Source organism: Pleurodeles waltl, chromosome 1_2 (genome assembly GCF_031143425.1).
Source record: "Pleurodeles waltl isolate 20211129_DDA chromosome 1_2, aPleWal1.hap1.20221129, whole genome shotgun sequence".
Classification (NCBI taxonomy): Eukaryota; Metazoa; Chordata; class Amphibia; order Caudata; family Salamandridae; genus Pleurodeles; species Pleurodeles waltl.
The window spans coordinates 1,212,685,559-1,212,711,670 of NC_090437.1; the positions used below are offsets into that span (position 1 = coordinate 1,212,685,559).

At 43.6% G+C, this 26,112-nt stretch overlaps 1 protein-coding gene across 1 annotated transcript in view; it reads right to left on the reverse strand.

The window, feature by feature from the left end:
- Positions 1-26,112, reverse strand: part of TACC3 (transforming acidic coiled-coil containing protein 3) — a 293,528-nt gene that overhangs the window by 182,906 nt on the left and 84,510 nt on the right. The window contains exons 5-6 of the mRNA XM_069203951.1: positions 16,225-16,306; positions 1,126-1,252 (exon numbers count right to left, since the gene is read on the reverse strand). Coding sequence (XP_069060052.1) covers positions 1,126-1,252; positions 16,225-16,306 — 209 coding nt within the window. The remainder of the gene's footprint in view (positions 1-1,125; positions 1,253-16,224; positions 16,307-26,112) is intronic.

Here is a 26,112-nt window from a genome sequence, read left to right on the forward strand (position 1 = left end):
CAGCCTTTGGTTTTTCCAGAATCGACACCCCCCCCCCCCCCCCTCCCCAAAGACCTAGCCTGCAGCATCTTTGTGACCCCCCAGGGTCACCCTTTTGAGAAGCACTGGTAGCCAGACACTGTTTGCACCCTACACCCGGCTGCTCCTGTGCCGCTGAGGGTATTTGGTGCTAACCTGTTGCCCCCCCCCAAACTGAAACAAAATGGTGTTGATACATATACTTAATAATAACTTGCAAATGTCCTTACCTACAAACTGAATCTTGTAGTTCTAGAAATAATGTAAAAGAATATATATTTTTGCTATATAAAAACCATTGGCCTGGAGTTAGTCATGGAGTGTGTGCTTCCCTTATTGCCTGTGTGTGTACAACAAATTCTTTGCACTACCCTCTGATAAGCCTAACTGCTGGACCACACTACCACAAACGAGCATTGGTATTATCTATTTTAGCCTCTGTTAAGCCTCTGGGGAACCCCTGGACTTTGTGCACACTATCCCATTTTGATATGGTATATACAGAGCCAGCTTCCTACAATAGGGAAGCAGGAGAATACCCAACATTAAAACAAATTAGTTAACTAGGGTCTTAGAGCAGCAAAGAAAAAGCACAGCAATGGGTGTTCCCACACAACTGATAATTGAGAAATAGAGCCCCAATAAGTACCGAAAGATAGCACTGGAGACATCTTATAGACAAGTAATATTGGACAAGATTTGGTGAGCATGAACAGGATATAACAGACATGTGTGAAAGACTTCAGTCAAGGAAACAGTCGTGTTACTGTGCCTATAAATGAAAGATTGTGACTTAAGAGAATGTAAGGAGCCATGAATTAACTATCTCCTTCACAGTACCGCTTTTTGTTTCTTTCTGTTCTGCTAAAACTTTACATGTGAATAATTGTGACAAACTGTCTCTTGTTAAACAGGACTTAAAGTAAAATTCAATAAAATGTTACATTTCTGACCATGAATAACAATTTGCAACAATTACAAAATAAACAAGCAGTAATGACATCGGAGAAATTGACTCCATAATTCAAAAGTATCTTCACAGAAAAATACATTCAGAAAACCAAAGCAGCACATTTCAAATGTAGCAACAATTAGAAGAAGTCTTACATTCAGCAGCAGGCTTGAAGTCATCATCATTTATATCAGTCTCTTCATGGGCAATTAATTGCGCTCCACGTTTACTAACAAATTCCTCCTTTTCCCTTGCTAGATTGTTTGAGGGCCAATGGTTTACCTGGTAAAATAAACCTAGCTGCGTAAATATTGTTAAACTAGTACGTTTCAGCAAAATATAGAAACATTTAAAGGTTAATGTGGAAATCAATGTAGACAGGGAACACGTTGTAAATCTTCAGGTTTCTAATTTATCTGGAAACTGTTATATAGACCTGACAAATCACTCATCCCAAGTAGTGAGACATGTTTATGTGCTGAAAAAAAAACGCAACCCAACAAAATGAGCTATTTGGAGCAAGCGTAACAAACATTCATTTTAGTCAAAAGTATAAAATCCCATTTTTTAGCTATGGGAGAGCCGTATATTCTGGACCTTCAGGATCTGAATCCTATCTCATACTAGATCAAAGCTGCACCCTACAGCCATATGCATGGACACAGCACTCTCCTTACATAACCATGTTTATAACTAATACACATGGAATAACTGCAGGGCATAAACAATAACTACAGATGTAGAATAGTCTACTATTTACTGCATTTGTTTGGTCTCCTCTGGAGTCACTGTCCCTCAGTTCTCTCCACAATGGTAATAAACATGTTCTGCATGTACACACATAGAAAAAAAAAAAAAAAAGAAGAAGGTTTACAGGGACATTATAGTTAGTTTCTGAATGTACTCGTACACCACCATAGAAATCCAGCAGTTAGAGTTCTTTCAAGTAAATAAAACTTGCATCCTAAGGTAACTATAACGGGCTACCTCGCCATGCACAGTTGTCTCATCAATAATTGTATTACAAATGTTGCAGTGAGAATATGAAAGATGGTACAGAATATATCAATGATATAATATGGGGATTAATTAGCTGTGCAAACCCCCACCTCAAAATGTTTAATACCCCCAGGAACTGGCCCACACGGGGGCCTTTAAAAAAAAAACAAGCACCATTCTTTGCCGCGAATATCGTAAATTCACTGGAAAAAAAAAAAAAAAAATACCCCAAAAAATGTTTTTTGCTCTGTGGAACACCCCTCCCCGAACTAAGGGGTCAGAATGACTCTACCCTAACCCAGTTTCTTTTTTTCCCTGCACAAGCTCATCTTTGTTCGCGACTACTTTGAGTCCGAGATATACAAATTATCATTTCCCTAAATCCAAAAATGTACTGAACGGATTTACACCAAACAAGCAAAAGCGTAGTCTGCGTACTGACAGCTAAATTCGGCCATTACAGCCTTGTCTATATACACACACATACACACACACATACACACAGATAAAAGAAGATAAAATCATTTTTGTAAATGTATGGGAATAATACTTAACTGCGTGAAAAAAAAAAAAAAAAATGGAGATTCAGTAAGAAAAACAATGGTCAGTGACATTACAGTTAAGCCTTCTAATAATGTAAAAACTAGAAAAACACTCCAACCACTGTTTGGGCATTCTTGCCAACTGTGGTTTACCACGACTCAAGCTTGTTAAAAATACAACAACAAAAATAATGAGGCCAACGCTGTCAATCTGTAATTTTTCAAGAAAAAAAAGATATGCATGCTTATTTATATAACACTGAAGAGCTTTGCATACAGGTACAAATCAGTAGTTTAGTCCAAGTATTGATGAACAAGTTACTTACCTTCGGTAAAGCATTATCTGGTTGAGGCAGGATGTAGCTGTAGATTCCTTACTTCAGAATCTTCTCCATGTGCCAGCCTGGATCCGGAAACTTTCCATAGTATGTCTGCGCATTGGTAGAGGGCATCGCACAACTCCATATTCACATCATCCACCAGATGTTACATCAGCGGAGTCTATACTCCCTAACCGGCACACAGACCTCAGTTTCTTTGGTGACTATTTTCCGCACTCAAAACATGGAGCCACGCAAAGGAACTGCCTATCAAAACAGAATGCTTAACAAATGACACCCTTGTGTAATTATATATTTTTAAAAAAATAAAAGAATTACCAAAATCTTAATTTTAGGTGTTGATTTCCATCATGTAATATTCTGAGACAAAGAGGAACTACGTTCGTAGAGTGGGAAGGATGCAAGGGTTGTTCTGGAATCTGCAACTAGATCCTGTTTCTAGCAAAATATGCGACCTAATCGCCACCCTCGCACACAACAGTCTTCCTCACAGAGGCCTGGCACAACCCCATACCATCCCCAGACTTTGCTACTGTGACCTCCGACCGATAATATCAGTCACCAGGACCACACCAACAAGCTGAGAGGGGCAACAGACATCATCCAAAAATACCATACAGTGTACCACCCCGACCCAACATCTCAACTTAAAGCTCCACATGGACAACAAACCTACCAACAGAATCACTCGCACATACCGACCCCCAGGCCCACGCTCCAGCTTCTGTAACACTACTGCAGACTTCATTGCGCCCCCGATTACAATACTGCACACCTCCTTGACAGTATGAGCAGCCTAAAGACCCAGATTGTGTACGACCCTATACACTGCAGGACACACGCTGGACCCCATTTTCACATCCAGCATTTGCACCAACTACAGTCATGTTACAGAACTGATATGGACCAATAATCGTCCACTTCAGCATCTCCAGCCCCTGTGCCTCCACCCCCCAAAATGACCAGAGCCCTGACCAGAGGTGGAACAAAATCTCAAAAACCAGCTTGCCAGACGCCTTCAACACGCCTCCAAACCCGCTACCGCCACCAGCCTCAAACAGGGAGTGAAAGACTTCTACGTCTGGATCAACAATTGCGCCAACAGCATTGTCCCCAATAAGAGCAACATCCAGAGAAAATCCTCCAAAAAAGCCAGCTGGTACCTCCAAGAACTCCAAACAGTGAAACGAGACAGCAAACAGCTTCAAAGGAGACAGCGCACCAGCAAGGACACATCCAACAGGGCAGCCTTCAAGACTTCCTCAATCTGTACAACCACCTGGTGAGGATAACAAAGACGACCGCCCTTGCCACACGCATCAAAACCAGCGGCAACACCACCAAGCAACTTTTCCATAATCATTAAGGAATTCTCCAACCCGGCTACCAGCGAAAACATCACACTATCACAGAAGCTCTGACAACATTGCCCACTTCTTCCATGACGAGATCGCAACCATATACAGAAACTTTAAACACCAACCCACACCTACGGACTTACAGATATGCCACCACCGTAATCGACACAAACCACCTACTGACCAACTGGAACATCCTCTCCACCCAGGAAATCACCTCCATCACGAAATCCATCCACTCAGGAGCTACCACAGACCCATGCCCTCACTACATCTTCAACCTTGGAAAGCAAAGGATCAGCCAGGATCTCATCACCCTGTTTAACACCTCCATCAACACTACAACATTTCTGGACGCCTGGAAACCTGTCAAAGTCAGACCACTACTCAAGAAACCCTCTGCCGACCCCACCAATCTCCCTACTTTCATTCCCAGCAAAGGTACTGGAAAAGATCATCAACAAGCAACTCGTGACCTACCTGGAGCAGAACCAACTACTCAATGCTTCCCAATCAGGCTTCCACAACAATCACAGCACCGAAACTGTCCTGATCACAGCCACAGGCGACATCCAAACCCTCCCTGATCAAGGACAAACAGGAGCTTTGACCCTCCTCGACCTCTTGGCAGCCTTTGGCACTCTATCCCAATAAACGCTAATCGAAAAACTCCACCACATCAACATCCAAAGTGACGCACTCAGATCCTTCCTCACCTGAAGAACCCAGAAGATATACCTCCCTCCATCTCTGAATCCAAGGAGATCACCTGCGGTGTCTCCCAGGATTCATCCCTCAATCCCACGCTCAACATATAGGATCTTGTTGGCGAACATCAGATCCCAAAGTATCAACAATTTCCTATGCAGATGACACCCAACTTATCCTCACACAGGCGACCCCCACCACCACCGACTCCTGATACCCATCAGACCTGAGACTCGCACCCACTCCCTCTGACCCACGCCCGCAAGGCTCTACACAATCGAGGACCCGCATTCATTAACCGCCGCCTGAGCTTCCACCAATGAGACTACGCTCTGCCTCCCTTTCACTTGCCCATACTCCTCGCATCTACAGAAGCAAAAGAGGACAGTCCTTTTGTTGCAGCAAAAACCTCAAACAGCACCAACAATGGAGAAAGACACTTTTTAAAATGACTATGAGGAAGACCATCCTCGCTAGTGAAAGAACTGTATAAAAGACCACAGTAATAAAAAAAAAAAGTTAACACTGGTATAGCATTACCCATGATCGATACCATTAAAGTTATGTTCTAATAACAAAACCAGTCTAGAGTAATGCAGAAAGACCAGCATTCATAAGAACGTAGGTAAGTCCCAGGATCTTTCATGACTAAAGACTCCTTGGAGGAACCATTGAGAAGTCAAACAATCAAAAACATTGTATAAAGAAACTCCATGTCAATAGGACCGATCAGTGTTATAGACGAACTAGCAAAAATGGATATCGATGAACGCATCCATGAGAACTCCTCCTCGAATGGCCCAGTGAACAGATGTCAGTCCAAGAAGGAAACCTCATTCAATGGGAAGACCAGGATGACTAGAAAATCCATGCTGCAAGAAGCTTCATCTGACAAGCTTGAAGAGATTTTGGCCTAAGTTGCAGACAGGAGTCGCACTCTTTGGCGTCATGGTGCTCGCCCAGGCACCACACGCAAAATGAATGGGGGTCTGTAGCAGACAGTTGCCGTCCACAGAACACACAGGGTTTGAAGCCCAAAGACACAGAAAGCACACTGTTACAGTGCAACTAAAGCAAAGTAGGCAGACAAACAGCCTGAACAACTGTCACCAGATCTGCATTGCACGTGCGAAAAAGAAGGAACTATTGGCGCATCGGCGAGGGAGGTATATGGACTCCACTGATGTCACATCCGGTCAACGACGTTGATACAGTCACGCAACGTCCTCTACAGATGCACAGACGTACTATGGAAAATGTTTCCAGATCCAGGCTTGCACCTGGGGAAGATTCTAAAGTAAGGAATCTGCAGCTAGAGGTCGCCATCAGATATACTCATGCTTAACTTAGTGTCAAAGTATTTGAGCACGCATGCAGATTCTGCTGCAGATCATTCTTCAGTGTATTACTCTGTGCACATAGGATAATCTGCAATACAAACTGTTTCCCCGCCCAATGCCACCAGACCAAAAAGAATCTACAATGGTCCTAGGAAACTAGTGGTAAAGGTCAAATATAAGTGGACCCTAGTTGAGCAGCGGAGTCTCCTAAAATGTATATGTAGGAAAGTGCCATCTCTCTACCATAGTTACCCCCACTTTTTGCTTGCCAGTGTGTTTAGACTGTAGTCATTGGGATCCTGTTGACCAGGACCCCAGTGACTGTGCTCTCTCCTCTAAATTTGGTTGCTAGTAAATTTTCTACAACCAAAATTGGCATACTGGTGCACCTAAGTAAGTCCCTAGTATGTGATACCTAGGTACCCAGGGCATTGGTACACCAGGGGTGGCCCAGGGGCTGCAGCATGTATAGTGCAACCCATGGGATCCCAAGCAGGCTGTCTGCAGGCCTGCCATTAAAGCCTGCATGACATGGTGTATGCACTCACCACCAAACCTGGTCAGTGACCTTAGACACTATACGTCACTGCTCTGGCAGGCCCTTCAGCCCAAGGGCAGGGTGCGTGTCCCCAAGTGTGAGGGTACCCCTGCATGTGCAGTGTGTCCCTACAGTACCCAGGCCAATTCTGGACTCTAAGTGTGGGGAAGCCATCATTAGGCATGTAGTGGACACTGGTCAACAAGAGAGGTCAAACTACATAATGGCTTCTCCAACCTAGGCATGTTTGGTATCAAGCATGTTGGAATCATGCAACTAGACAGATTCCAGTGCTAGTTGAATCCTACCACGTACTCTGGAAGTTCCTTAGAGGATCAACCAGCTAAGTCCACATGCTGTGACAGCAGCTAGACAATCCGAGGCTTCCAGTGACTTCAGAGTCCCTTCTCCCCACTGCATCTGGGTCACTGGTGTAGCTACTTCTGTCTTCTGGGTATCCTGAGAGAAGGGGTACTCTCCATCCTTCCACTTGTCTGCTGGTCTCCTCAGGGTCCACTGGGAAGGGTCCTGAATCCCACAAACTCCAACCACTACTCCCTGTATTAGCCTATGGGACAACTAGGTGGGTAACTACCTTGCACCTGGTCGCCGGGGTCACTTACCAAACTTACCTCTGGTGTTTCTATCTGCCACCAGCTCCTAGCTAACTACCACACTTACCTTGGTTGGGGTCACTATTTCACATTCCACTTTTTTTTTAGTATGTGGTTTGGCACTCCAATAGGGCCCTGTGTATTTTTATGCGATTTAGTTATTTTGTGTACATATTGTGTGTAGATATCTCCAAAGGGAGATATACCATTACTAGTCTAGTAGTAGTGCTGTAATAAATTATTGATTATTTTTGCAACACTTGTGTGGTTCGTTCTTGTGCTTTATTGTCGGACTACTGTGGTATTGCAAGTGCTTCACATTCCTCCTGGATAAGCTTCTGCTGCTCACCTCAGCAACTCGTAGACAGGTTTTGCTATTTGGACAACTATCATTAAAGGTTGCCTGGACTCAGTATAGGGTGCCACACCATAGGTGTACACCATAAACTGAGCCAGCCTCCTACAGTATAGATACAGAGGTGGATCAGTATACAGGCTTTAACCAATAGTGCAAGAAAAGCAACAATCCATATCAAAGAACAAAAAGAAAAACAAAACTGTTGTAGGAAAGTACCCTCTTTTTAGCATTGTTACCCCCACTTTTTGCCTGATGTCAGTGTGTTTTGACTGCTTACTGGGTTCCTGCTAACCAGGACCACAGTAACTGCTTTCTACCTCTAAATTTAGTTATCTAGGACTTTGCACACCCCACAATCGTCATACTGGTGCCCCCTTATAAGTCCCTCGTATATGGTACCTAGGTACCCACGGCATTGGGGGACCAGGGGTTCCCCACGACCTGCAGTATCCACTATGCCACCCATGGGAGCCTATGCAAAACGTGTCTGCAGGCCTGCCATTGCAGCCTGCGTGAAAAGGTGCATGCACCCTTTCACAACAGGTCATTGGTCACCCCTATGGCAGGCCCTCCTGGCCCAAAGGACAGGGTGCAAGTACCCACCCAAGAGGGAGGCGTATATAGCCCTAAAAAGGGGGCACTGCTCACCTAGCAGGGTGACTCCCTACCAGGAGGGGATGTGATGTCACCAGCCTGACCTGGCCACTCAGATGCTCCCAGAAGCCTCTGCCCACCTTGGATTCAAGATGGCAGAATCAAGTGGCCATCTGGAGGAGCTCTGGGCACCACCACTGGGGTGGTGATGGACAAGGGAGTGGTCACTTCCCTTTCCATTGTCCAGATTCATGCCAGAGCAGGGACTGATGTCCCTGAACCGGTGCAGACTGGTTTATGCAAGGAGGACCCCAAATGTGCCCTTCAAAGCATACCAGTGGCTCTGGAGGCTACCCCTCCCAAGCCATGTAACACCCATTTCCAGAGAGAGAGTTTTGCCTCCTTCTCCCAAAGGAAATCCTTTGTTCTGTCTTCCTGGGCTTGAGCTGTTCAAGCAGCAGGAGGGCAGAGACCAGTCTGTAGAATGGCAGCAGCATTGGCTGCCTGGGAAGACTGTGCAAACTCTTAGGTGCAAAGCTGGGGGTCGTCGAAGGAGCCCTCGGAGTGCATGGAATCATACAACCAATACCAACAACAGTATTGGGGTATGATTCTGACATGTTTGATACCAAACATGCCCAGGTTCAGTTACCATTATGTAGCTGGACATAGTACAGTGCCTTCCCCGCACTTACGAAATATAGTGTAATAGACCTAGAGTTCATAGGGGCACCTCTGCTCAGGCAGGGGTGCCCACACACACAGGGACCTGCACTCTGCCCTTTGGGCTGAAAGGGCCTACATAGGGGCGACTCAGTGACCTGGTGGAGTGACCTGTAGTGAAAGGGTGCATGCACCTTTTCATGCAGGCTGCAAATGGCAGGCCTTCAGACAGTTTGCATTGACTTCTATGGGTGGCATAAAACATGCTGTAGCCCATGAGGGATCCCTGGTGTACCAATGCCCTGGGTACCCAAGTATCATCAACCAGGGACTTACAGGGGTACAGCAGTATGCCAATTATGGGGTGTAAGCAACCAAAGACAACCAAATTTAGAGGAGCAAGCACAATCACTGGGGTCCCGATTAGGATCCCAGTAAAAACAGTCTAAGCACACAGACATCAGGCAAAAAGTGGGGGGTAACCATGCCAGAAAGAGGGGACGTTCCTACAATGCCCTGCTCAAGTGAATGGAAAAGGGTCCTGAGGAGAGGAGGCTGTAAGCAGGAGCTAGACGGCCAATCCGGTTGAAACCACAGCACAGGGAAGCTCTGGTCTCAAGGGTCTCTGGCACTCAGGAACAGTCTCGGTTCACTGGTACTCAGGCTGGGTGGGGGGGGGGGGGGGGTGAACTCCTGTGGAGTGGTGCTTTGTCTGGCAGGGTCGTGCTGCAGGAGGCTCTTGCAGTGTTTGGTTTCCTGAAGAATGACTGTGCACCACCCCTTACCCACCTGCAGTCTAGCCAAACCCTAAGGGGGCTCACCGGACCCCAGTGAACACAGTCAGTTCACTTGGACTCAGGCTGGGAGGCTCGGGTGCAGTGGTGCTTTTCAGCATTGGGCTGTGCTGGTCAGAGACTCATTGTGTATCGGTCACCTGGTGGAGAGGACAAAACAAGGTAGCAGGGCCACTCTCGATGCTGCCTTTCTGTACCCTGATGTCCATCATCGGCAGGTCTGCTTTTCTGCTGTTGGAGTTCAGATTGGACTGCGAACAAACCTTGGTCGCAGCAAGGTGTCCAATACCCTGGGTATAAGTGCAGAGAGGCTCTGAGAGGGTTCAGCATCCCAGGACTTCAGTGGAGTGGCTGGTCTGTTCTCCTGAGCTCCAAACAATCTTTTCCTGGCTCATTCTCTCAGTGGGCCCGGTGACCAACGGGACAGAGTACTAGAATTTGCAAGTGGTGCCTGCAGATGCAGGGAAGCAGCTCCAATGCTCCAAAGAACAACTTTCCAAGTTGTTGGGGTGCTGGGCAGTCCTCAAGTGGCTTGAGGCAGTTGTCCAGCTCTTTGTGAAGTTCTCAGTGATTGTCAAAGTGCAAGCAGCCTTGAAGGGTTCGACACCAATCTTTGGAGCAGGTCTTCAGTTCTCAATCTTTCTTTCTCAGCACTCAGTCTTGACTTGATCAGTTACCGGATTTCGGGGGTTGCCACGTAAATACTAAATTTAGGGGCATGGAGTGTAAAGTAGAATCCAAAGGCCTACTTACCTCTGGGGTCATTACACACCCTATATGACCACTTCCTGCAAAGACTGGGCAAACCCCTGTCCCACTGATCCTAATTTCAACACACAAAAGGTGGTGGAATTCTTTCCTTAGTGTTCACTTCAGGTAGCCCACCCTAGGGTTGTGTCTAGACTGATAGTGTAACACGCCTCCTGACTATCTAATTTCCACCTGTCTTAGTGACAAATGGACCCTATTAGGGCAGGGGGTGGCATTCACCAGGTCTAGGAGGAACCAGGGGCGCATATCCAATGTGGCAAGGTCTTTTAAGTCCCAGTCTTTGATCTTCTGATTTACTAGCCTTGCAGCTGAAGCAGGTGATAACACCTCCTGCCAGAGCAGGGATTGTTCCTGAACTTCTGAGAATGTGGGCCCTCACATGCAGGGGGTCAGAAATGTCGGTGGTGACAGGCTGGATGAGACCAGTCAGCCAGCACACCAGAGGACGAGTAAGGTTTCATGGGGCACCTCTATGGTGACCTCTGGGTACATGTCATAATAAATCCAATACTGACATCAGTATGGATTTATTAAGACAACACATTTGATACCAAACAGCATAGGTTTCCGTGATACTATTATGTAGCTGGGTAACTCATTTTGACCACTACCAGGTACATACCTTAAGATGGCTTCACTGCTCACTAGTAACTTCTACCAATGGTACTAGACATTACAGGGTCATATCTGCTCATGCAGATATATCCTGACATGTGCTACACTGCACCCTTCCTTAGGGCTCCAAGGCTTACTGTAGGGATGACTTACATATAGCCCTTGGAGTGTCTTTGGCTTGGCACAAACTAGTGTGTTAGGTCATGTTTTCAAACATAGTTTGCACCATGTCATGCAGCCTGCAATGGTGGTCTGTGTGTAATTTGGGTCTCTTAGGGTGGCATAAGATAGAATGCAGACCTTAGGGACCCTCTTTAGCGCCCATGTACAAGGTAATAGTGGTTCCAATTATTAAGGACTTACAGAGGTGTTTAAGTCCATACCAGATGAGTTAAAATTATACTTTACTTGTTTTAGGGGAAGGGGCACACTCACTGAGGGCTGACTAGCAGGCCTCAGTGCACAGTCAATCGAATACCAGCATCTACGTCTCTAAAGGTGCAAAAAGTGGGGACAACAAACATTTCCACTTCCCTACACAAAGGCACCACAATGCATGAGGGACCAGTAGACACCAGAGATATTTTATGCGTGGCAGGTTCAGACAGACGAGGGGTGGGGGATCACAATCATCCCCTCCAGGAAAGGGAAAACGTGGCTGCCACTTTGGTCTTAGGATTTGTGCTGCTCAATGCTTTTCCAGGCAGCACAAAAGGTGTACCGACATTATTGGGAAGAGGAGAGTTCCCCATTCCAGAAATACCTTGGTGGAAACAAATCCCTGCTCATTGATCACGGCTGTACTGCAGTCCACAAATAGGGATTCCACTAGGCAACAGGTGATGTCTTACTTTGTGAAGTGGGAGGGGTGCGCTGGCATGGTCACCCCTTCCTTGTATATTTAGAATTTCCCTTCACTGAAAGGAAGGGTAAATTTGGCAGGAGTCAATACATTACATTTGGTTGATTTGCTTCCATGCAGTACGTGATAGACCTGCCCATGAAGTGAAAATATGGCTGCCTTTCTTATGTATGTGCCTGGTGTTTTCAGCAGCCATTTCTTTGGCACCGTTGCCTTGGGTTTTTTTTTTAGATATCCCCGCCCCGGGCAGCAAGTCAGCTGCTGATTAGTAAAACAGTCACAGTAGCTGAATAACTGAGCAGCAGCTGAAGTGGATTCACCCACGCTGGGTAGACTTACATTATCAATGGCACAATAATTGATAAATTGCTGGTGTCCTCACCCATTTTTGCAATGATTTATGCTGTGCTGTGGGGGAAAACAAAAAATGCGAATGACAAGAACTGATCAGTGCCAGACACAGGTTGCACATAGTGCAAATGGCTAACTTCACTGTGAGTAACCCACATTCTGCTCTTTCATAAGGAGCACGTCTTAAGAATTTTCTCCAGGCCTCGGATACAAATGTAGCATAATATGCTTTTGTCTTATTGCGTGTGCTGCAACATGAATTAATATTTTTCTCATCTCATCTTTTTCTTAGCTTTGGTGAAATTGTTGGCAGCATTGGATCTTTGGATAAATTCTTTGTGGCTGATAACTGCGAGCCTGAGACGGTTCTTGCGATTACACTGTACTACACTCACAGCATTACATTCCTTTACTTCGTGGGACACCCTTTTACCCTTCATGCACAACAATCATTTCTACAAGTACCTGTATTCAACCTGTGTGAGAAAGACTGGTAGAAAACAGATGGCATCTAGTTGGTTGACTGCTTCCGAGGCTAATTTGGATAATAGTGGAGAGCTCTGAGGCAGCATCACCGGAGAAGAGGGCCATGGAGCAGGATCTGGGAGTGATCTTTCTGTTGAAGTTCCTACCAAAAACGACATCATCCTGTGATACAGAAGAACATGGTCCTGGTGGTCATGATGTCCCCTGACGAGCACTAACTGTGCAGAGAAGAGCTATCGACAATGTAGACAGTGTAGGTAGATAGGGAGCTGAGCACAGAGTGCTCAATTGGCAGACTACATTTAGTTCAGCCATTAATTCCTCAATTCAATGGAGATACTGGATGTAAGGTCAACACAGCAGTTTTTTGCCCACTGAGAAATTCCATCTTTTTCTGGATGGAGATGTACTTGAAGAAATTGTGCAGCAAACCAATTTGTATGCTGAACAGTTTGAGGGAAGCATTCAGACCCCTCACTCTAGGGCACACCTGTAGACTACCACTTAGTTTGCGAAGCTGAAAGAATTTCTGGTACCAACGTTGAAGATGGGAATAGTTCACAAACCAACAATACACTGCTGTTTATATACTCAGCGGTTTCGGTAACCCCCTGCATTGCACCAGTCATGAGCAGAAAGAGGTTTCTGATTTTGCAGTAAAGGCAGCATTTCAATGCGAATTCTGCTGTATTGTCCCCAGCAGACCATTATAGGTTATACAAAAGTTGACCGGTCATTGACCATTTGGCGAGTTTCCATCAATTTATACTCCTGAAAAGAAAACTGCAATTGAGCCCTTGCTTTTATACAAGGGTGACTGCTCTTTCGGCAGTACCTATCTAGTTAAAGATGATATTATGGCATCAAGATATACATGTGACTGTTCTACTGTATGTGCAGAGTCTGAGAGTTCTCTGAGAAGGACTCTGCAAAAAAAAAAAAAAAATCCTGTAGGTTTTGCTTCGTTAGGGGATTAGTGTTAAGACTGCAGGTGAGCTTGCCCAATCTACTACTTAAAGGCTGTGACCTTTATATAGATAACTTCTATACAGGAGTCCAGCTGTTTAGTGAACTGTAAAAAGCTGGCACTGTGGCTTGCACTACTATTAGAAAGCACAGCAAAGGATTCCCTCAGGAGCTAATTCGCTCCAAAGAGAGCAGTAGTACATTGCAATGAACTGCTCACTGTCAAATTCTCAGACACGCAGACGGTATATGTGCTACCTACAGTTCACAATGATAGCCCTTTTCCAGTCACAGTATGGGGACACAAGTCCACCTGTATACTTGATTACAGCAAGTACATGGGTGAAGTGGAAAAAGACAATCAACCATATAAGGAGTCTTAAAATGCGCACATGGTGTAAGTTAACTACTCACCCGATTTAGCTGCCACCATACAATGCGTGTGTGGTATATTAGCAACCAACGCAGGAAGAATTATGTACTTCCTCGAATTTCAGTTGTCCGTTATTGAAAGCCTTTCTGCATTAGAAGCAGTAGCCTCTAGTCTGTTTAGGAGGACTTTGTACGGCTGCAGGATCAGCACTTTGATGATCACATTCCTGTGCTCAGTATTGAAAGAGGCAGGAGAGTAGATATTGTCCCCAATGCCCATTTTAGCCTGGCCTGTTTTTGCCAACTTGCTTCCCTTTGTACCACACAAAAATGAAGTTCTGGGAATCAGACTAAAGTTTAGCACATACAATAGGAGTTACTTTCTAACCCCAAATGACTTGTTATGCACACATAACCTTGCATGGCGTTTAAATGAGTAGCTGGAAAACCACGGAAATGAGTGCATCTAATTTTAAAAGAAGAACTCTAATCCAAGACTTTTCTAAATTAGATTGGAGTAGATACTGACTCCAGTAAAGAGGCACACATTGGTCCTGCTTCTGTCTGCTTGCCATCTATATCTCCCATCAATAATGTGATGGAAGTTCATTCCACCATATTACAAGTGCAGTTTAGCGTGTGACTGGGAACTCTGTCCATCAAACCCCAAGGTCCTTAGGCTTTCAGAACCTGAGCACATGCCAGGGGTGGGTGGGTGGGGTGGGGGGCAGGGGGGTTCTTTTGCCATGTTGAGTTTGGCAATTTAAAAGCTGCCTTACTAGGCTGCAATGGCAGACGAGGGCCATGATTTCACCTTGTGAGTAGTGGTCGTACAAATAAGTTCTGCAGTCCACTAGTGACATTTTAACTTGATGTACAACTCATACCACATACTAGGGACCTATGGTTAAGTTAAATGTGCCACTCAGGGACTAGCCAATTTTGGCGGCAGAGCACATGCACTGGGGCCTGGACAGCTGGATTCCATGCCTGCAGAGTCGAAAACCGGGCACATCTAGCACAAAGTGGGGATGATTCTGCATAACTGGCAGATTCCTTAAATGTGACGTCTAGTGAACAGATACTGGATGCAGATCCATGCTTCAACACTGAGTGATGGCAAGCTTGAATGACAGACTGACATGGGAGAAAAACAAAAAGAGAAAAAAAAAAAAAAAAACACCCAGAAAGTTGTGAAAAACATATGGAAAAGCTGGACAGACTCAAACACTAAGTGAGATTGAAATCGCCTAATGAAAATATTGGATAAAAAAAATAAAAAATAAAAACGGGGTGAGTTAATGTCCAGAGATGCTCACACAAGCTGGAAACCAGAATCGATTATTTACCAGCTTCCACTACAGAGCATGCTGGGATTTGGAAACTACTAATGGCTTAAAACAATGGTTCCCAACCTTTTGACTTCTGTGAAACCCCCACTTGTAATTACTGGAATCCGGGGAATCATTGTTGGAACCCAGGGACACTCCAATAAGTCATAACTGAAAGCTGGAGACAAACTATTAATATTATTTAATTTTCTAAGTAGTAGTGGACCCCCAGGGGTCCCCGGGCCACAGGTTGGGAACTACCAGCGTAAAGCAATTGTGCAGGGGATTCTTCTAGAATTCACACAAGTAGGGTTCACAGAGGATTTAAAAGTAAACTCCCATGCAACCCTATGCCACACCAACACAACTGAAGATATCAAACCACCTGGATTAGAAAACTACAAATTATCCGCTAGCCTATGGGGAGTGGAGCAGATACAGCAGGAAGCACTGGCAGTCCAAGGAAACCCTGCAGTGGTGGAATAAAAAAATATGTAATTAAGGGCATAAGCTGTGCAAGGTAATGGGTAAATGTTAGGTCATTAGACGTGTGGCAGTTCTGCCATGCTGAATTTCCTAAACACCATCCTAGAGCTATGGTACCAACCACATAAACAACGAAACTTCAAATTATGAAATTTTAGACCTTACCCTATGTTTTGGTGGAAACTTCACCTCTGCACATTCTGAAGCCTCCTGACTGCAATCCGCAATCCTTTGTTTGTTAGTTTCCCTAAAGAACAAATACATATTAAAATATTTTGAAGATTGTAGACCAGTATTTATTAGCTCAGTGCAAATGGGAAAATGCAGAAACTCTAAGGTTTTAAATAATGGTCTTTAGCTCCAGAAAACAAAGCCACTCAGTAACTTATAAAAAAAAAGTTAGTCTAATTCATTAGACAAATCAATGAGATGTCAATGAAATCCTCTTGTTCTAGCAGCACAGGGATTTCTCAAGAAAACATTTCTGTTCAGAATGGCACTCTTCAATAGATGGATGCCCAGGCAGACCTTTATTCAAGATAACTTGCAGTTGCATATAAAATAGCCAAGACTTATTCCATGGAGCAGAGATGGCTACATTGCGAATATTGAAGATCCCATTTTTAAAAAAAAGAGGCTGAATTCATGCAATTTAGTACATGTACAAAATGTACACTCAGTAATTAGTATGCTTTCACAATATGCGCAAATATTGACACCCTTCTCTTCTACTGTGAGCTGGTCTTTTGACTATTTCTCTCATTCTGAGCAAAGATAACCTAGAGTCTACACTATACAAAAATGGCAGACTACCACCATCATGCAGTTTGATTTAAACACTATCAACACAATCAGAAACCACAGAAGAAAAATTAAGACAAAATGGGAAATGAGATGCAGGAGGAGCAGCAGTGAGGATGACTGGGGAAAGAATTGAAGTAATGCATGAAGAAGGTAAACCAGGAAGGCATGGTAGCAAAGCAGAAGGTGAACAAGGCATGAATGAGAGGTAGCAAAGGATGAGAATTAAAAATGATATATACAGCAAGAGAGCGCTAGAGAGCTAGAAATGACTGAATGACTATACCAGGAGCAAACATAAGACCATGAACTCAGAATAGCAGACTAAAAAAAAAAAAGAGCAGAAGAGTGTAGCAGGGAAAAGATAAGATAATGAAGGATAACTAATTAGAGAACAATTGTTTTGAAACAAATATATATTTATCAAGCAATTTGTAAACTTTGTTGTATAATTTGCTTTTTAATTTAAAGCAAATAAAATTGAAAAAGGTAATTAATGGGAAAACTACGCATCTTGCTTGTGCAGGTACAGGTCATTGACAGTTGAGGAATAACTGAGGGATTTCTCAAAATCACTGATTTCGTGGTCTTAGTGGTACTTGTAGGAAGCTGGCTACCCATTAAGTAGAACACCAATGTAGGGATACACCATGCAGACAGTCCAGACGACCCTTATTGGCCTACAGGGCATGAATCAAAAAATACAAATGCTTTTTTGTGGTATGGTGGGCAAGCAGGTGAAGTTTATAAGAGGGTAGTGTTAAGCATCTGTTTATCAAGTCAATAAATGAGACATACATTCGAGAAGAAACTAGAAACCAATTAAAAAAAAAAAGTTTTTATATTGATTTAGACACCAGGATGTTAAAGACCAGGTAAGTACTTTGAGTTAGTGATAGGTAAAAATACAGTAAATATAGCTGTCAGATTTGAGGCATGAGCCTCCAACGTGGTAATGATTTCCTATGGGAGGAACATACACTGCAAAGGGTCACTTGCAAACTACTTTCAGGACTGTTCTTCTAGGCTTAAGGTAAGTAGAGGCCAAGGTTCAAGAAAGCACCAACAGTTTGGGTTTACCTGCTTTGGGGTGTCCTGGTGCAGAGATGTTTTCAGCAGCAGTATACTTGAATGCTACAGGTTTAGGTCAATGGGGAAAGTAAGAAAAAGGCTGCAAGTGGAGACTAGGAGGGGGACCAGTCCGGCAGAACCTAAAGCAGGGCTAGTCTCTTGAGGGCCTCAGGGCCACAGAGACACAGCTGGTTTCAATGGACTTGGGTTGGAGGCTCAGGAACATAGGTGTTTTGCCCAGTGGGTTGGTATGTTTGAGGCTCTCACGGTTCTTGAGTCCTGCAGAAGAGGAAAAATGAACATAGCAAAGTGCCTTATGGAACAGAGCTGGACTCTTGCGATGTCCCACGTCATGCAGGTAGGTTTTGGCAGCAGTGGTGTTTAAAATAAACACAAACAAGCTTTGGTGCTTGCAACCGGCGGTGGTACGCCAGGTATTGGTGCAGGGAGCCTCCAGGCAGGCTCTGCACCTCTAAGACTGGATTATTACTAGGTAAGGTTGAAAAAATGAAATTACTTGTATTCCAAATTCTGCTTCGTAGGTATCTTCATTAAAATAAATAGACAAATTGATGCCTGCATTCGGGGACTCTCAAACATTAGTTTCTAACAGCTGTGTACTTTCAGGTTTACACTTGGCATCAGAAAATGCAAATAACCACACTCAAGCATGAGACTAAACGTACTTAATTATCTCAAATGTCTGAAGACCAATTAAGTTAAACAAAAACACCGCAACATAAACCCTAATTTTAATAACCCCTAATTTTGCTGCGAAGGAAAAATCACTTAAAACTGAAAGTAATTGTAGGAAAATGCAGGCAAGTAACCACTGCAAAGCAGACAGAAAAATTCACTTTGGTCATTTGAGGAGCCAGCAGCTTCAATATGCCTAAATACAATGTATTAGCTGTAGCTTTAGAGCCATTTTCTTTGTGGAGTGGTGTTGAGGTAGGAACACTGCTTGGGTTTCTTTTAATCACCATATTTTGAGAGAATGTATGCCACCAATTAAGTCTGGATGCAGGTCGTGGAATACATGCAACGTTTCCCTCTGCATCGAAGACCTTTTCACCACTTTGAGTATTTAAAAGAGAAGTGTATTGGAGCACACCCAGTGGTGCTTCCATCTCAATACTGTTACTAAAAACATTATACAAAGCATCCTGGGCAGCTATAAACTCAAATTTTAACAATAGTATTTAATGATGTTACAATTTATTTAAAAACAAAATAGCTTTGCATATTTTTTGTTCTGTGTAACATTTCTCCTCCAAGCTGCAATGTCCAATAGCATGGTGAAGCTGTTACAGTATTGACATTTATATTGCTATAATACATACAGTAACAATACTTAACACTTTTGCATTCAACAAGTGCGCGTTTTATCTATTGTGCATTTCTAGTAACATATCAATGTTTGATAAACTATATTAATGATTTCATGGATTCAAAACTGAAAGCGATTCAGGAGGTTTATTTTTTTCCTGGGATTATTGCATCCAAGTGTCTCTAGCAGCATCATTCTGAACTCGAAGCCTTCGGCTGTACTTCAAGGTCACGTGGTAGTCCTGAGATTTCTGTCAAATGTTTCAGAGCAGAGAATTTTGTAAGAATATTTCCAGAGCATGTGCTGCAAGCACACTTTGATACGAACAGCATTTTATGAGTTTGGGATATATATTCCAAGTATGGAGGAAATGCAGGTGTGGGAAACACCTACAGCTCAAATACCAGCACAGAGGAAGTAATATGTGATGTTTTCTGGTTTGAACTAGCATATGCCACGTTTGTGCCAGAGAATTCTCTGCGAGTCAAGAAGAAATATATACATTTTAGAATGTCATATGACTTGGCCTTGATCGGATTTGTCCAGATCTGGAGAAGAGATCTTTATAAATGCACCAGAACCATTAAAGTGCCTGAGGGTATGCATTCCTATTTAAGATAAGTGGGTTAATTATCCTGTGAAAGCCCCTGCACTAAGAAGCCAGGCAGAGAGACCTGAATGATGGTGCTGAAGTTCAACAGAAGCCAAAAACAGCCAGAAGGCTGCAGCCAGCACGTGCATTTTTCAGCATGTCTAGATGCTGAGGCACAGACCAAAAATTCAACTGCACATCTCTAGAGAGAACTGTTTCTCTCCTACAGCTTGTGACACGTCTAATACACTCATGAAGGTCATAGGTTTACACCTGCAATTTTCAAGGTATACATGTAAGTGTGTGTTTCTGTACATTAAATTATGCGAGTTGGATCATTCAGTTTACTAAAACCTAAGCAAGTCTAGTTGGAATAAGTCTTTAGTACGAGGAGATAAATCCAACCATAGAACGGTTTTCACTTTAACCGATAGCAAATAAAATGCTTTCAATTATTTTAGTTTAATACAGACTAGTGTCTGTAGGAAGCTGGTTTCTGGCTGCAATACCCCCTCGTCCCTCCGTTTCCCACACACACACACACACACACACACACACACACACACACACACACACACACACACACACACACACACACACACACACACTTTTTGCCTGGTTTTTGACGGAAGTGCATTAGCTTTCTGCTAACTAGGTCCCCATTGCCAGTGTTCCTTCCCCAAAACAAGATACCTGGTCACTTGATCACCAGGTGGCGAGGCCCTTTAGCACCCAAGTCCCTAGTAAATGGTACCCCTGGTAACTAGGGTATGGTGATGTTGCCCGTGAGCAGAACGACATCCTGTGGGGGGCATTAAAAAAAAAAAAATTATATAGATATAGCTAACTTTTGTCAATGCGTGTGTGAGATCAGCCCCCAGGAAAACCACACCCACATATAAAAGTGATCTCTTTGCACATATCTATCTTCCCCACCAATTCGCTTGCAGTTGCAGCTTGCATCTTCAAAGCAATGCACATACTTCAACTGTAGCTTTTAGGCAGCAATAAAAAATGTCAAGTAACTCTTATGATTATGTTTCTGCTACAAAAGAATCTGACTTTTGTCTAGTGGCAGTTTTGATGCCATAAAGTAGCGCAGAAGGTTTATATGCCTACTGCAATGATCAAATCTGTATTTTATGTAAACAGCTGAGTGGATTAGTGAAGCCAGCCATTACCTGAGCTATAATACAAATTAAATGTATGTGCGAGGGGGGTTATGGAGAGTTGAAGGGCACTTTTGCTGGGTGGTAGTGAGGGAATCCAAGGTGGTGGTCATGGGAGTGGGAACATCAATAATAATTGGCTAGCGCCAGAGGCGCTAAAGGCCGACGATTGGAATGTGACAAGGTGAAGTAATAGTGTGTATTTTTTGTTTTTTTGAGTATCTTGAGAGAATGTGCTGATTGAGGGAAGAAGCAAAGGTAAGGTGACTGACCTTTACTGTTACACATCTCACACACACACCCACCCACCAGCAATTTAGTGACTGTCTACGTAGGCTAGTGTTTAAGGTGAGAGTTTAGCCAGTAGCAGAGATGGCATCTCGTTGGATGACTGCTGCTCAAGCCCTAACTTGAGTTAGAGAGGACAGCTCTGACGTAGGATCAGAGACTGAGACAGCAAATAGCGGGTTAGCCAAACCCAAAGAGAAGGTGCATGTGGCAGCAAGCACAGACAGAATGCTCTCTTGGGAGCTCCCCAATTTAGTTCAGTCCCAAATTCCACAGTCCAAATCAGATTGTGGAGACATCAAAATTATCCATCACAAAATAACCTGGTTTTGTAAGGTATGGACCGGCGAATGACTTGTGTGGATTCTCCAAAGTATTCTTACCCAGAATGCCCTGCAAATGTGAAATGTTGAATAAAAAAAATATTTTTTCTTGCATTTCTGTCACACAAACTACAGGAATATGCTGGGATCCACGAAACTCCTACCATCCAGTGTTTCCCCCACCTATCCTGATAAAAAAACGCTACCCCACTTGAGTGCCAGTACCTAGTGCCTCCGTCAGGAATGGATCACCTCAGGGTCAACATTTGCCTTTGTGTAAGGACTAACATTAACCGTTGTGTGATCCATTCCTGACACCTCTACTTGGCCTACCCACACAAGTGAGATACCATTTTTATTGGGAGAACTAGGAGACTGCCGGATGGAAGGAAATTTGTGGCTCCTCCCAGATTCCAGAACTTTCTATGATCAAAATGTGAGGGAAAATTATTTTTGCCAAATTTTTAGGTTTGGTACGTTTCCCTAGGTGCCGGCTGAGGCCAAATTCCACAGCTAGGCACTTTGCAAAAAACACGTCAGATTTCAATGTAAAAAATGTGATGTGTCCATATTGCGTTTCCTGTCACAGGCACTAGGCCTACCCATGATATTGACGTTAGGGAAAAATTCCTCCTCAGCTCCCCCACGGCGGCTGGATCCACGACAACCTTTGCATGTATCACTACACTTTGGGCTCAGTGCTTCTGAAACATTAGGACCCAATATCAAGGCACTGCTCCTGCTCACCGGTTGATCCTGATGCTTGCAAAGAACAGGTGAAATATCAAATCATCTATAGGCTTATCATGGCCGTGCCCACCAGCTATATTATATAATCTTTCAGGATTTGGCAACTATAATCCAATATTTCTACTCTTTCTCGATGTTTTGAACCTCGCAACATTTCTGGGACATTAGACTGTATTTACACTTGGGCCTTGAGAAAGTCTTGTTGACGAAACACGTGTTGGCTGTTTCATTGGATTCATGGTGCATTGGATATATAAAACTTCTATATACATATGTGTAGTTTGAACTTTGATACAGTATACCAAGGAATGGACTTTAAGAACTACTATGGTGTGCCTTGGTAAAACAAAATTGAACTTCATGGGATCTATGAAGGTCACACAACCCTGGACTTCCCCGTGTATCTAGTTTTGGGAGAAGTTGGGGCTTACTTTTTTTTTCAGGACGCCAGCCGAGCCTTGGGATCAAAGACTGCAGCTATCCACATCAGCAAAATGGGACAAATTTCATGGCAAAGTCATGCATTCTAGAGCTTATGCCAAAGGCGGGTGATACTACGCGAGCCACAATTTACGTTTTATTTTTAAAAAAAAGTTACAAAATTAAATTAAATTAAAAAAAAAGATGAGTGGGGCACAGTGTCACACACCATGTAAGCCAGTAGTGAAGAAACATTTTGCAAAATGCCCTCGGAATCACATGATCTTGACGATTCAAAGCTGTGAAATAAAAAATAAAAAAATAAAAAAATAAAAAATATCACTATTCTTAAGTATACAGGGCATAGTTTTCCTTGGTAATTATTTTTCATTTGTTAGATTTTACCATATGATCTGATGCAGGATTGGTACACAATGGCAAATCACTTAAGGCTATGCTTAAACAGAAGGGCCAGACAAACTAAACAGTATCGCACTTTTGTAACAAAGATATCTAAATAAAAAAAAATATAAAACTCCATGCCCCTAATTCTACTAATCCGATGTATTTTCTTTACTCTATTTTAATCACTTTTTGCCTAGCTTTCCGAGCCTCTACGTACCTACCTGTGCTCTCGGTCAGGCTCCGTGTGTCTCCCCACTTTCCTCTGGATTTTTTTTTATTCTACAGCACGAAAATCCTTTATCACAATCAATTTGTGAATCACTCACAAGCTGGCAGTTGAATGGGCACATAAAAACACATCTTCCAGAATCCCAATCATTTTTTTTTTTTTTTTTTTTTTTTAAATCGGATACTGGTTTCCAGTTTTATCCTGATGTAGAACACTAACCTTCCAAGCGCCTGGGTATCCCTCAGCACTCCCTGGGCTCCACTAAAAAAGTGTTAATCCTCTCGGGCCCACTTGGTAACTTCAAAATACTTGGTTTTCAGAAACTGCTAAATTAATTACACCAATTCAACTTAAGCAAGCTTTCATGCCAAATTTAGTCTAAATCCATTCAGGCTTGGGCTGAGGTACAGCTAAATTCTCAGTAGAAGCCAAAACTTGGGAGGGGAGGAGTTTTCACTGTGTCCCCACCCCCCTTAAGTTATTTACATTGCAGGTATCTGTACAAAAATTGGCATGCTGGGCCTTACCTGACCCCGTCAAGCGTTTACCTCAAACGTTAAGCAGAATACTGAACAGATTTAAAAGGCCAATTGTATAGGACTGAGATTTAAAAAAAAAAAAAAAAAAAAAAAACACACACATGCCCAGTTGCAGTTACTAAAAAGTACATGATGACTGGAGGCCAAGAAGAACGAGTTACTTACCTTCGGTAACGACTTTTCTGGTGGATACATTAGCTACCTGTGGATTCCTCACCTAATGAATACTCCCATGGCGCCAGCATTCGACGGAAATCTTCTTACTAGTCTCTGCACGTCGACGAGGACGTCACTCTTGCCCACGCGACGCCGTCTGACGTCATACAGGCCATAAGAGGTCCTCGCCGACGTGCCGACGACAGTACCAACATTTTTTACGTGCATGAGAATAATAATAATAACCCAATGTAATGAAAGAGCAAAGCAACATCTCTTAATATTGTAAATCACACAACATAGCAATAAAATAGCTGTAGATTTAATATAACCTTTTTTTTTTTTTTTTTAAACAAATAAATATATATATATACATACGAATCATGTATATACACAATATATATAGATTTATATATAAATATACACATATATACAAATATCATATATGCAAAATGTATTGCAACTTTGAAAACCAAAAGGAGCACACTCCAGGATTGCTTGGAGAGACCAAAAAGGCAACGGGGAGGCGGGTGGGACCGTGAGGAATCCACAGGTAGCTAATGTATCCACCAGAAAAGTCGTTACCGAAGGTAAGCAACTCGTTCTTCTGATGGATACAACTACCTGTGGATTCCTCACCTAATGAATAGAGTCCCAAAGCAGTACCACGCCCGGCGGTGGGTGCCTAAATGGTCAAACCAAGAAATCCTGCAGCACTGACCGTGCAAAATGACCGTCCCTTCTGACTTCAGAGTCCAAACAGTAATGTTTCACAAAAGTGTGAAGGGACGACCAAGTTGCGGCCTTGCAGATGTCGACCACAGGAACACCACTGGCCAAGGCCGAAGTGGCCGACTTAGCTCTGGTGGAATGAGCTCTAATGCCCTCAGGAGGATCCTTCTTTGCCAAAGAGTAACAGATTTTAATGCAAAGAACAACCCACCTGGATAGTGTTCTCTTGTGGACTGCCTTTCCTCTCCTCTTGCCCACGTATCCAATAAACAGCTGATCCTCCAGCCTGATATCCTTCATTCTGTCGATATAGAAGCTCAACGCCCTTTTTGGGTCCAGGCGATGTAGTCTTTCTTCCTCCTTTGAAGGATGAGGCGGAGGATAAAACGTGGGCAAAGTGATTGTCTGAGCCAAATGAAAGGGTGAAACAACCTTCGGAATGAAAGCAGCCTTGGTCCTCAACACCACCTTATCCCCATAAAACGTTATATAAGGGGGTTTAACCGATAAGGCCTGCAACTCACTCACTCTCCTTGCAGATGTTATAGCTACCAGGAATACTGTTTTAATAACCAAATACCTTAAAGGGCAAGAATGCATAGGCTCAAAAGGGGACCCCATAAGGAAAGTCAGGACCAAGGACAAATCCCATTGAGGCATAATGAATGGTTTTGGAGGATATTGATTCAGAAGACCTTTCAAGAATCTGAGAACAATAGGGGATTTAAATAACGACGGTTGGTCTGGAAGACAAATGAAGGCTGACAAGGCCGACAAATAACCCTTAATGGTAGCCACTGCACAACCTTTCTGCGCTAGAGACAGTGTAAAAGACAAAACATGTGACACATGAGCATGTAAGGGATCAATCTGTCTCTCTCCACACAACAAATTTAGACCACCTATTAGCGTAGATAGATTTAGTGGAGTGTCGCCTGGCCGCTAAGATAACATCCACTACATCAGGCGGGAGAGAGAAGGAACTCAGGTTGCCCCGTTCAATCTCCAAGCATGTAGGTGCAGACTCTGGAGGTTGGGGTGTAAAACCTGCCCCTGCGACTGCGAGAGGAGGTCTGCCCTGAGAGGGAGACGGAGCGGAGGGCACAGTGAGAGTTGGAGAAGGTCGGAGTACCATACCCTCCTTGGCCAATCCGGAGCTATTAAGATGACTTGGGCCCGGTCTAGGCGAATTTTCCTCAAGGGTATGGGGGGAAACGCGTAAAGCAACTGGTCGCACCAGGTTATCTG